The sequence below is a fragment of the Rhea pennata genome, chromosome 24 (assembly GCF_028389875.1).
Source record: "Rhea pennata isolate bPtePen1 chromosome 24, bPtePen1.pri, whole genome shotgun sequence".
In the NCBI taxonomy this organism is placed as follows: Eukaryota; Metazoa; Chordata; class Aves; order Rheiformes; family Rheidae; genus Rhea; species Rhea pennata.
The window spans coordinates 2,401,635-2,413,250 of NC_084686.1; the positions used below are offsets into that span (position 1 = coordinate 2,401,635).

At 39.4% G+C, this 11,616-nt stretch overlaps 1 protein-coding gene across 1 annotated transcript; it reads right to left on the reverse strand.

Moving 5' to 3' along the window:
- Window positions 1-6,585: 6,585 nt before the first annotated feature.
- Window positions 6,586-7,837, reverse strand: TEX12 (testis expressed 12). Its single transcript, XM_062594739.1, has 4 exons — window positions 7,778-7,837; window positions 7,154-7,265; window positions 6,995-7,046; window positions 6,586-6,730 (listed from the first exon to the last, which is right to left on the reverse strand). The coding sequence occupies exons 1-4, from the start codon at window positions 7,835-7,837 to the stop codon at window positions 6,586-6,588; spliced, it is 369 nt and encodes a 122-aa protein (XP_062450723.1).
- Window positions 7,838-11,616: the final 3,779 nt, after the last annotated feature.

Consider the following 11,616-nt stretch of genomic DNA (forward strand, 5'->3'; position numbering starts at 1 on the left):
CTTAAATTTGTATCCAAGGATATACACTGAGAGCACAAGAAGGCAGGTTTGAGAACCTTTCAGGTCTTTGGATGCTGCAGAAGCAATCCTTTGATTCTGGGGGCTGGGGAAAGAGATCAACAGAGATTCTGGTGAATTAAATCCCAGTCTTTATTGCTTCCCTATTTTGTGATGAGAGCTCTCACTCTGCTAGAAAAAAAGCAGCAGATCAAATTGTGCAATAATGGCATAAATTGCTGAGCCGTTCAAGGATGCAGAAATCCCCTGCGGTAGTTTCCCACTTGTACATTCAGATCAAAGCTCCAGCGATGTTGCTGCTCCAAACAATGCTCTCTCACAGCCCACTTGCACGTCTCACAACAGGCTCCCTGCAGACAGTCTGCTGCCTACTGATTTTCCAGCCCTAAATCGTCAGTATCTGCTCATTATCTGAGGGAATCTGTGCAATGCACTTGTCTCTCCTGTTTATTATTTCAAGAAATAACACAATTTCTGACTTCTAACAAACATTTTTGAATTGTTTCATTCCTATTTTCTGATTATTAGAAATAAAATTGCTCTACCGACCTGTGCCAGCAGCAGCTCTTAACAGCAGAGGAGCAGAAAACCCCTTTCCAGGATGATCGAATAGAAGGATTTCTTTGTTTATTCATTTTACCTGGAAATAATTGCATCAAAGTGCAGAGAAAATGCTGCAAATTAGCAAGCAGGAGGCTGATGGCAGACAAAAGGATTTTGGAAAACATGCTCCGCTCAGAAGAAGGCATCAGATCCGAGATGGCCTGGGAGAGGTACTGGTGCCAGGATGGTAGTGTACAGCCAGCACCGATGGAGGCGCTGGAGAGAGCTGACGCCACTGTTTCAGAATAAAAGCCGGGAAGGTCTGCCCAGGCAGGGCAGGGTGAAGCAGCCTGCACAGCACAGCAGAGCACAGCAGAGCACAGCAGAGCACAGCAGAGCACAGCAGAGCAACGGCCCTGCACAGCACAGCGACAGCCCTGCACAGCCCAGGCTGGCAGCCAGCACTCCCCGCCGGGGGGGGCGCAGTGGAAACCTTCCACTGGTGGCTCAGCAGCCCTCAGAGCCTCACGCAGCTGGCCCAGGTGAGCAACACGATATGACAGGTCACTAACAGCCCAGCTGTTTCTGGTCTAACAGACAAGCCTTTACTGAAGAGTCTCATATGGGGTATAACATTTGCATCATACTCAATATTAAATAATTTCTAATGTTCATAATAATTTTCCCCAGTTGCAGGAAGGCAAACATTTTGACACAAATATATTCAGATTTTGATAGCAGATTATTAATAATGAGCATTTCTTAAACCTTTTCATCTTCAAAGTGTTTTTTAAATGTTAACCAAGAAATTCCTGTATAATTTCATGCTTAGAGGTTAAGCAGCTAAAGTACCACGTCAGTTAAAGCATACATTTCTACTGGTGGAAAAAAATGTCTTGTAACTACTTGCCAGTTATAACTGGAGGAGTTGGAAGAAGGGGCAGAAGAGTAGATGTACCTGTGTACTGAGGTAGACAGGCTTCAAGGAAATTTTCTTTTAAAAAAATTCTTCTCACTTTATGTCAGTGTTTTCACTTGCCAGAAATTCTTTGTTTTGTTTTGTTTCAAAAACCAAGTGACCATTTTGCACCCCAAAGAATCTCAGGAATTTAGGAATATTGGTTGTCACACCGAAGTAGAGCATCAAATCAGATAGGGGAGGATCATGACCAGCTACACCCTGCTGATTCAAAGTAAGATGGAGCTATCTCCATTCCTTAGGATGCAGAGGGGAAGCTGCTACCATTTTGCACCCACACTGTGATGGATCTATTTGTTTCATTCCACTAAGTAGTTCTTAAAAGCTGCCCTATCCCTTGACGGAGAGCAAGCTAGCATACCCAGTACCCTAGGTAACCCATCCCAGCGTCCTCAGAATGGGACAGCTTTACCTTCTATTCATCCTAAGTCTTCTGCTACAAATTAAGCTCATTTCTTCTTGTCCTTTCCACAAGACAGTGAACACCTGACTACTGTCCTTTTTATATCTCATCCATTATCATGTCTTCCAATGACTTGCTTTATTTTCTAAATTAGACAAATTCAACTATTTCAGTTGTTCCTCATCAATCATATATTCTTAGTCACTTATTATTCGTGTTTCCAGCTCTGGATTCTGACCAGTTTGTTTTTAATCAGGTATTCTTCAGCTAAGACCCAACTGTAAAGAATAATGATTATCCTTTTATGTCTTACTGTTATCCTGTAGTTAACATATCTCAGGTCTTATTTTCCGTCCAATGTAATACTAACTTTAGCTATCTATTTTCTAGTTTGTAAGGAACACAGATGATTCCCCTTCCTAAACACTGTGCCTAAACACTGTGCTTTGCCCCATGTTTTTTTAATTTTAGGTTGATTTCAGATCAGCCCTTCAGTTTATTGAAATTATCTTGAATTTTCAATGTATATTACTGATAACATTTTAAACCCTCATATTCTGGTGTCATCTGAAAAAAATAACTGTTCTCTAAATTCATTCTTCTAAACCACGTAGAACAATACAGAATAAACCAGGCTTGAAGCAGCTCCCTATAGGATGCCACTTAAATGGATGTTTCAGAACAAAAGAGAATTATTCCTTTGATTTTCTTGTTAGTTCATTCAGGTAGCCTCTTCTTCTGGATTGTTCTTATTTATATGTAAAATCATACAGGACAGTGTATGTACTTTATTATTCTCCAGGTGCTTTTAGGCTGACTGTTAAATAATTTACTCCAGGATCTTTACAGGTTGGGAGACAGGCTGATTGATCTATGATTCTCTTCCCTCCTTTTTCTGACTATTCACCCTGGCAACTTAAGACACTGTCTCGCTGCTCATTTGCAGTGCTTTCTTCACCATCAAGTGTTCAAAGACAATTCAAAGACAAAAGCACAGGTTTGAATATTAGCAGGACTGAATTCTGACATGGTCCGTAACGAGTTTCATCGGATTCAAATACATACATTACCTAAATATTCAACCTGCTCTTTTCCTAGTATGACCCACATTCCTGTATCTCTGCCAAAAGCAGTTTCATTTTAAGTAAACAGTCACAACTAACCTTTTTGGAGAGAATATATTGCACTGAATTCCTTAGCCTTTCTCTACATTATCTGTTATTCTGCACATTTAGATTTTAGACAATGCATGGGCAATGAGAGGAACTGAATGTTAGTTTTTCATCACTTGCACTTTCAGGACTGTGAAGGCACTCACAGCAACGTCAGTAATGCAAGAGACTCACTGTCAAAAATCCCCTTGATCTCAAGAATGTCAGAACTTTGTCTCAGATGTTTCTGCAATTTTTTAAAGGACATTTATATTCTGTTACTTATCTGTAATCTTAGACCTTCTTGTTGATTTACTAAGGCACTGCAGCTTAAACAACATGGGGGGAAGCTTAAAAGAAACATAGTTACCAGTTGAGCTTTACTGATCAGATTTGGCATCTTTAAAGCCAATTAATTTTCAGTTCAAACCTCCCTCATTAAAACTGGAAAGCGGATAGTGATGGGATAGGTGCCAGTTGGATTCCATGGCTAGCTCATTCCTCAGTGAGAGAATAAAAGAGCTTTTAGATTCATTTCAGAGGATGAGAATAAATAACTTTGTTTCTCCTAATGAATACTGAAATATATGAGAGAGGCAAGCAGTACACAAACATCATTATTAAACTAGTTAACTAGGAAAAGAATAAAACTGTATTTGTTAATGGTCTAGAAGAAAAAACAATGCGTAATAAGTATTTCCATCTATATAGATATTGAGCAGAACACTAAAGGGCAGCCAACAGAAAAACCCTCATGATACTTTTAGCCAGGAATTATGGAAGGTTCCCTTTTAAACAGGGAGAGATTTATGTATGAAAGCAACCAGTAAGTGGGTATTTCCATTGCTGAAAAATCTTTTAAATTCAAAAGAGAAAAGACTGTTTTCTTTTTAATAGATGTTGTAAGCATTCTGAGCATACTACTTCAAGCTGGAACTTTACAAATTACATATTTTATTTTAGTTGGTGTTTCTTTTTATATAAGCTTAGATAGATATGTGTAGCAAGAGTAGAAGCTTTGCTGTTCTTAGCAATTTTTAAATGGATTTAAAAACACCTGTTTCAAAATCATATATCCCTACTTTGAATGACTATCATTTAGAAAGCATAAACATTAATAAAGTGATACTTCTTCCCCAATCTATATAAATAGACATCACACTGTTTATTGTCTCAGATAGGTTACCGTGGCCATATCTACTGAATTTATGTTGACTGTCTCTTCATACTCTAAATCTTCTTGCTACCATAGAGGTCCCAGTATAAACTATAATATCCTTTGCAGCTACTTATGGCCTTTGTGATAGTCATGTTTTGCATGATGAGGTTCAGATGTAAAGAAAGATAGTAATTTCATAGGAAATCATTGTAGAATAACAGGAGTATTCTTTTAAAGACCTATGTCTTGGATTTAACTGCACTTAAATGACAGATGAAGCAGGTCTTCATTCTTCTAAGAATTATTGTTCTATTAAATTTTATTGGATTTTATGAAGTTTTTAAATTGAGCAAACTACTACACCAGTAACATGGGTCTGTGCTCTCTCAATCCTCTAATGGAAGAAATTCAGCTTACATGATCCAGTGGTAGTTAGCATTCTAAATTCTGCTTTTTAGTGACATTTAATCCCAGAGCCATAGTTTTGCAGCTGGGATATAGTAGTCATTTAAAGCTAAATGACCTAAATCTAGATGTTCTAAAAAGTTGCATAATTTTCCTACACACGAGCAAATGTAATGAAGCAAATCCACTTTGACTTCAGGAAAACAGGTAAATATCTAACACTAATGAAAGCCATGTTGTTTTTATTTAAATGCTTACATAAATAGATAAACTGCTTGAATTTAAAAATCTGTATATAAGAGTTTTAACCTCTGCTTTTTATGATCATTACAAATGACCATAGTTCATTATTCTAGAAACACTTACTGCAATATGGAAATGTATCTTCCAAAATCTTCTCTTCTTTTTCCACTTTGTCCTATTTAAACAGTATTTCCAAGTTCAGTTATGAAACCAGATGCAATTGTTAGGAACAAGTAATAGATCTGTAAAATATGATGTAGCCTGGTGGCCAGATTTTTAAAAGTCCTCAGATGCTAAAGATGCAGATAGGCACCTTATGGGATTTTCAAAACTTCCTAAGCATGTAAGGCGCTTACATGCTTAAGGAACTTCGAAAATCCTACTAAGTACATGTCTACATCTTTAGGTACCTAAATACCTTGGAAAATCTCGCCCTAGATGTCCAGTTTCTCTAATTATTTGTTTTAAATAGTATCAGTTTGATGGGTGTTACATTCAATTGTGTATTTTATCTGTTAAAAGGAGGAAAGTAGGATTAAGTCTGAGAAGATATAAAGAGAAAATTAATTCACAGTACTAGGTTAAAGACATAAATGTCACTTATGATAGCAGCAGGACTATCTAGCAATTTATTACACTAACCTCACAATTTGTACAAATAAAGTTTTACACATTTTATGTTTCATCTTTTTAGCACAGTCAAATGACAAGAAAGAAAATTGGCTCAGAAAACTCCATAAGCATCATTAAACAAACTGTATATTCGGTAAACAATACTGATATATCAAAATGACAAAATAAAACAGCAGTGTAATATTCTAGCTAGTGTTAACCTAGTCATTTATCAACATCACCAGCAAAGTTTTGAATATGTGCTTTGGGGATTATATTAGAATTGCCTTCATTTTATTAGAAAAACTATACAAGTGTTAAATTACATTTTCAGATTTAATACTCTTTATACATTTCCCAAAGTAATAGTCTTGATAGAACTCTCCTGTTTCTAAACTCTTCAGTCTGATCTCTTCAGTCTATTTATTTTCTGAGACAAAAATGGAAATAAGATTCCAAGAGTATTCTACTAGGATTTTAGCACCAAAATATCTTCTAGAGTAGGAAAAAATAGAAAATGGTTAATACAAAATAATCAGAAATCTGCACTTAAATAACTAGCAAAATTTTATATTTCATAGAAATCTTCCTACACTGTTATACAGAGAAGGATTGGTTGTAAAAGAAAAAAATCCTTAGTACTCACATTAGAAAGATCATGACTGCTTCTGAATTCAGTGGCTTTGTACTTCCATAACCTTGAAGTCAAGCAACGCAAAATTGCTTCTACTTTCTTTTTTAAATACTTCCAGATTTTCTAGGAATGGAAGCACAGGTATAGCCTAAACAATGGGCCAAAAAGTAAGAAAAGATGATTTAAAAGTATAAAATCCCATGAAATTGTAGGATTTAAGATGGAGATTTAATATCTCGTTACTAGCACTACCCTATTTATTGTATATATTTACTTATTTCAGAAACAAATTACTACTTCAGTTGTTGAAAGTTTCCTGAACTGTTAAAAATATGTACAGAAGTTATTCATGAAACATTGTAGCATTTACTGTAGTTTACAGTACATAAAATATATGTACAACAGTTTTGCTCTGCATTTCAATCTAACCAACTCCATTTAGCTTTGCAGAGTATTTGCGATCACTGTGAATTTCTGCTTCAAATTCTCCCTTTTCTGTTTTAAGTGGTTTTCTATGGTTTTCGCTTCTTTCAAGATTCCATCAAGCTCCTGGACATAAGAAGCATCCATCGCTGCTCTGTCACTTAATTGAAAAAAGTCTGAAGTTAAAATCAATACCAAAGCCATTAACTTTCTCACTACTACTTAGAACTGCTTTGATGCTTTACTTAAAAATGTGTTCTCTATCAAAACACAGTTTATGGCCAAAGTATTTCTCTTTTGTAACAGAAAACAGGAGTTTTTTCCAAGGTCTATGACAGTTTTCAGTGCTAGTTTCTTTAAACTGCAGCTACAGTAACCAATCTAGTCAGAAAAGTGCTGCACAAATAGTACAAAGTTAACTTGCCTTAAAATGTGGGCATATTTTGATAGCAAGTTCTTAATTTCTTTGCTCATCTCTGTTAACAGAAAAAAGTCCTTTTTAAAAAACAGTGAATGAAACAATTTATCTTAACATCCAGTTATTTAAAGTAATAATTATTTGGGAGTATATTTAATACATCACCATTTAAAACCTTCTCCAGATGTTCAGGTTTGTAAAGCAACTGTGAGCCCTCAGAAAAAATCAGATCTGATTTTTCAAGGGAGGACAATTGTGGATTTTCTGAAGCTTCACTCTAGTAACAGAGCACATAAAAAACACAGGTTCAAGGACTTAAAACAAGCTCAGCACAGACTTCAATTACAGATTTTTAAAAAGATCTTGAGAGACTTGTTTGCAGAGAAAGTGCAAGTATTGTTGGCTCCACAGAGTCAATGTTCTCCATTGTAAGCAAGCACAACACCTTAGTGGTAGGCAAGTGCAAGGGAAATACCAACTTCAGACTTTTGCTCATGAAAGTTGGTGTAATTAAGCCACACACTCTCAAGAAGCCCTACATAACTGTGTTGTAGAGCATACCCAATTTTACTGATCTTCAAACAGAGAAATATTACAATCTTCTCATAGGACGAAGCCATACATGTCTCTGTTAGCCTCTATGAACTGAGCTAGCGCTCTTAGCCCTACCCTCTGCCGGAGCCCACAGCCACGACAGTGAAGAGCTGAGGACTGGAGGGGGAGCGTGGCTGCCCAGGGCCGGAAGTAGGAGCTAGGTCTTCCCTCCCCTCCTCATCCAAAACTGCTCACCTCCATCTCTTTTTTACGTTTACTTCTGTTCTCATCGAATTTCTGTGTGTTGCTTGTCATTGTTACCTGATAAAAGGTACAACGTCGTATTTGATGAGTGGTTTTCTTGCGTGACTAGAAAATAAACCTACATAAAAACGCGTAAAACGGTTAAGCTTCTCCGCAGACGCGCAGCGGCGAGGCCGCGCCTGAAAGCACAGCGAAGGACGGCCGCGGCTTGGAGGGAGCAGGTGCGCGCCTGGGCACTCGGCGCTTGCCGAAGAGCGCCTGAGAGCCGCCTCGGGCTCCTGAGGCCCCTTCTGCCTTGCCCGGAAAGCGGCTGTTCCTCCCCAGCTTTACCTTTGCTCCCCCAGCCTCCTCCGCACCCGCGGCTTGCCGCTCGGGAGCCAGCGGCTAACGGTTCTTGGCGGCGGTTCGCGCTCGGGAGCCGTTAACGGTCCTCGCGGCGCGGCGCCTCCGGGAGCCGTTAAGGGTCCTGGTGGCCGTTCGCGCTCGGGGGCCGTTAAGGGTCCTCACGGCCGCTCGGGAGCCGTTAACGGTCCTCGCGGCGCGGCGCCTCCGGGAGCCGTTAAGGGTCCTGGTGGCCGTTCGCGCTCGGGGGCCGTTAAGGGTCCTCACGGCCGCTCGGGAGCCGTTAACGGTCCTCGCGGCGCGGCGCCTCCGGGAGCCGTTAAGGGTCCTGGCGGCGGTTCGCGCTCGGGAGCCGTTAAGGGTCCTCACGGCCGCTCGGGAGCCGTTAACGGTCCTCGCGGCGCGGCGCCTCCGGGAGCCGTTAAGGGTCCTGGTGGCCGTTCGCGCTCGGGGGCCGTTAAGGGTCCTCACGGCCGCTCGGGAGCCGTTAACGGTCCTCGCGGCGCGGCGCCTCCGGGAGCCGTTAAGGGTCCTGGCGGCGGTTCGCGCTCGGGAGCCGTTAACGGTCCCGGCGGCCGCTCGGGAGCCGTTAACGGTCCCAGCGGCGCCTTCGGGAGCCGTTAACGGTCCTGGCGGCGGTTCGCGCTCGGGGGCCGTTAACGCCCCTCGCGGCGGGTCACGCTCGGGGGCCGTTAACGGTCCTGGCGGCGGGTCACGCTCGGGGGCCGAGGACGCGGGAGCGCTCCGCAGAGCGCAGCTGCGCAGGGCAGCCCGGCTCGGCCGGCAGCAGAGCTGCGGGGGCCGCTGCTGGGTGGGAACGCCTGGAGGGAGGCTCTCTGGCCCACGCCCGGGCTGCGAGGCGAAGGAGAAGCCCTATTGCGGGAAAATTGCACAAGACATCCCGCTCAGACACCTCCCGTTTGAGCCGAACACGGGAGAAGTTCTTCATCCCCGTTGCGCTGGTTGAACTGAACAGCGCGAAGCGTGCTAAGTGTAACGAGACTACCAGGGGCCGTGTGAAGCGCTCTGCTGTGCGCTCAGACAGCCGTGGTTATTTTTCCTCTTTTAACCATCCGTGATACACCTAATCACAATCATTACAACATTTTCGGCGGACACTGAAAGGCAGGCTAGGCTCCACGGATCCATCTCATCAGACGGAAAGAGGAACCATAAATCAATAGAATCTGGGAGACTGCATCATGTCACTAATATCAGACAGCTTTCAAGACCACATTTTTTTTCTTTGGGAAAAAAAAAGAAAATAAGATTGTACTTCTTTTTTATGTTTTGCTTCACTTCCGTAGGTAAATTATATATGATTTCACGAAGAAATACCTGAGTCATATTGCATGATGAGGTGGCTTGCTTACAATAGCAAGAGATTAAGACACAGTGATTCAGATCTCTGTCAGAACTGCACTTAATGTTGTTAGCCAAACATATTAAACACTATATAAAGTTACTACTTTTCTAAATCTACTTGATTAACTACAGTGAAGAAAACCATCACAAGATCTAAAGTTATGGTCGACTTTGTAGGATTTTTTTCTGTGTTTTTTCCTTTTTTTCCTTTTTTTTTCTCAAGAGAAAGGGTCTTAACCTTGTATAATTGACAGTAGACTGAAAGTCAAAACTCGAGACAAGAAATGAAACTGCTGAAAGAACAAGAACTAAACACTTCCCCAAAATAGAACCAATATTCGATATACCGTAATGGCCCACTTCATGAAATTCTCCAAAAATGCTAGAAATTTTTATGTTATTAGCAATACTATCTAACATTAAGAACCAAATATGAAAGAAATATTTTACTAAAAATAATGTTAAGGAGCACCATTGGTATGTTAAGATACTTTTATTAATAAACTATCTGAATTAAAATAAACATCTAAATTATTTTACCACTTTCAGTTGACAAAAGTTAAGATTAAAAAAAAAAGCTAAGCCATTACTCCAAAAAGTAATTAAAATTCCTTTAAAAAAAATAAAATATTAAAATGCCAGGAGAAATGAAAGCTGAAAAGTTGCAATCAGAGCCCTTAGTATAAGAACTAGAACTAGTTCCTTAAAAATGCAAATATATAAATAGCAAGAGAAAAAAAAAATCTAAGCAGTGTGCTAAATGACCTAAGTGAATTTTTAAGAATTGCAATCTGAAGGCTGACGAGGAAGACCAGTTCCTCCATATTGTTAGATTTCCACAGAATCTCAGTGGCCAAAAAACATTAGCATCAGTGGTTAATATGTTATAAATAGTGTTGGCTAATTGGTATTGTTTTGGTGATTTTGCACAAAGTTTGGTACCAAGTCCAATCTATTTAATGCTTCATCAGTGATCTGAAAGTAAATCTAGACTTAATGATGAAAAAATGGGGGAAGGAGAAATGATGATTATGATGGTAATTTTTTAAAAAAAAATATTTTAATGCAATGCAATGCAATGAAAAATGATTAGGGAATGCCACCAGTATTGGCAGAATAGGGGACTCTTGTGAATAAAGGTCTTTTGCCCCAAATTTCAGAAAAAAAATACAAAAAATGGACAGAGTGAAGAAAAAAGACCTGAATATTATTTTGGAGCCGATTAAAATCGTTTAGAGGTAGAACCTTAAAATGCTGAAGTTGTTCAGTTCAGATGAAAGACGACCATGAGGTAATTTGATCATACTTTACAGCTTCACAGGAAGGAAGTATTGGTAAAATTCTGTGCTTTGTATATATATTAAGTCTTACAGACAGACATGTTTAAATCAAATATGGATCTCTTTCCACAGAGATACACCGAATACCATGTAAAAACCAGGAAGTTGAAAGAGGATGATATAATATTGCTCTCTAGTTTGAATCCAGTCACTGTGAGTGCTTGTAAACATATATATATATATAAAAATGTTTTTATATATATGTATGTATATGTATGTGTGTGTGTATGTATACATGTATTTATACACACACAGACACACACTTACCAGAAAGCAGTAACTGCCAAAAAAACCGACATTTTGTCTTTGTTTGAAAAAGGAGGTAGTTTTATTCTGTTGAAGATGTATTCTAGTTTCTTAAATTACTATGAAAAAAGTTAGTTACTGTCAACAAGTTTAAAGAAACAAGATAATTTTCTATAACACTTTTTCTTTGTCTTAACATATTAGTGAAGTATACTACTTCTTCTGGATAGCACAGCTGGGATCTGTGATTATTAGTAAAAAAAATGTATTTTTATTTTCAGTTTTATTACTTCAGGTGGAATTGAAAGTTGCTCCTTTGACCTCAAAATCTCCCTGGTTTTATTATATGGGCAATAGCATATCCCTTACAATTATCTACTGCTTTCTCTCTCTCTCTTTTTTCTTCTTACAGGAGCTGATGTGGGGGGGGTGTTTGTTTTTGGGAGAATTGCTTGTTCATTTGGTGTTTGCTTTGCATAGTTCAGCGCTAAAATTTGAGCCTCTTCAATTTATCTGGGCACTACGCGGTCTAATGTC

Excerpts from the sequence above, each read along its gene's own strand:
- TEX12 (XM_062594739.1), bottom strand. The coding sequence starts at position 7,837 with ATGACAAGCAACACACAGAAATTCGATGAGAACAGAAGTAAACGTAAA. Across the intron at positions 7,266-7,777 it reads AACGTAAAAAAGAGATGGAG|AGTGAAGCTTCAGAAAATCC; the intron begins GTGAGCAGTTTT and ends CTCTGTTACTAG. Across the intron at positions 7,047-7,153 it reads TCTGGAGAAGGTTTTAAATG|AGATGAGCAAAGAAATTAAG; the intron begins GTGATGTATTAA and ends TTCTGTTAACAG.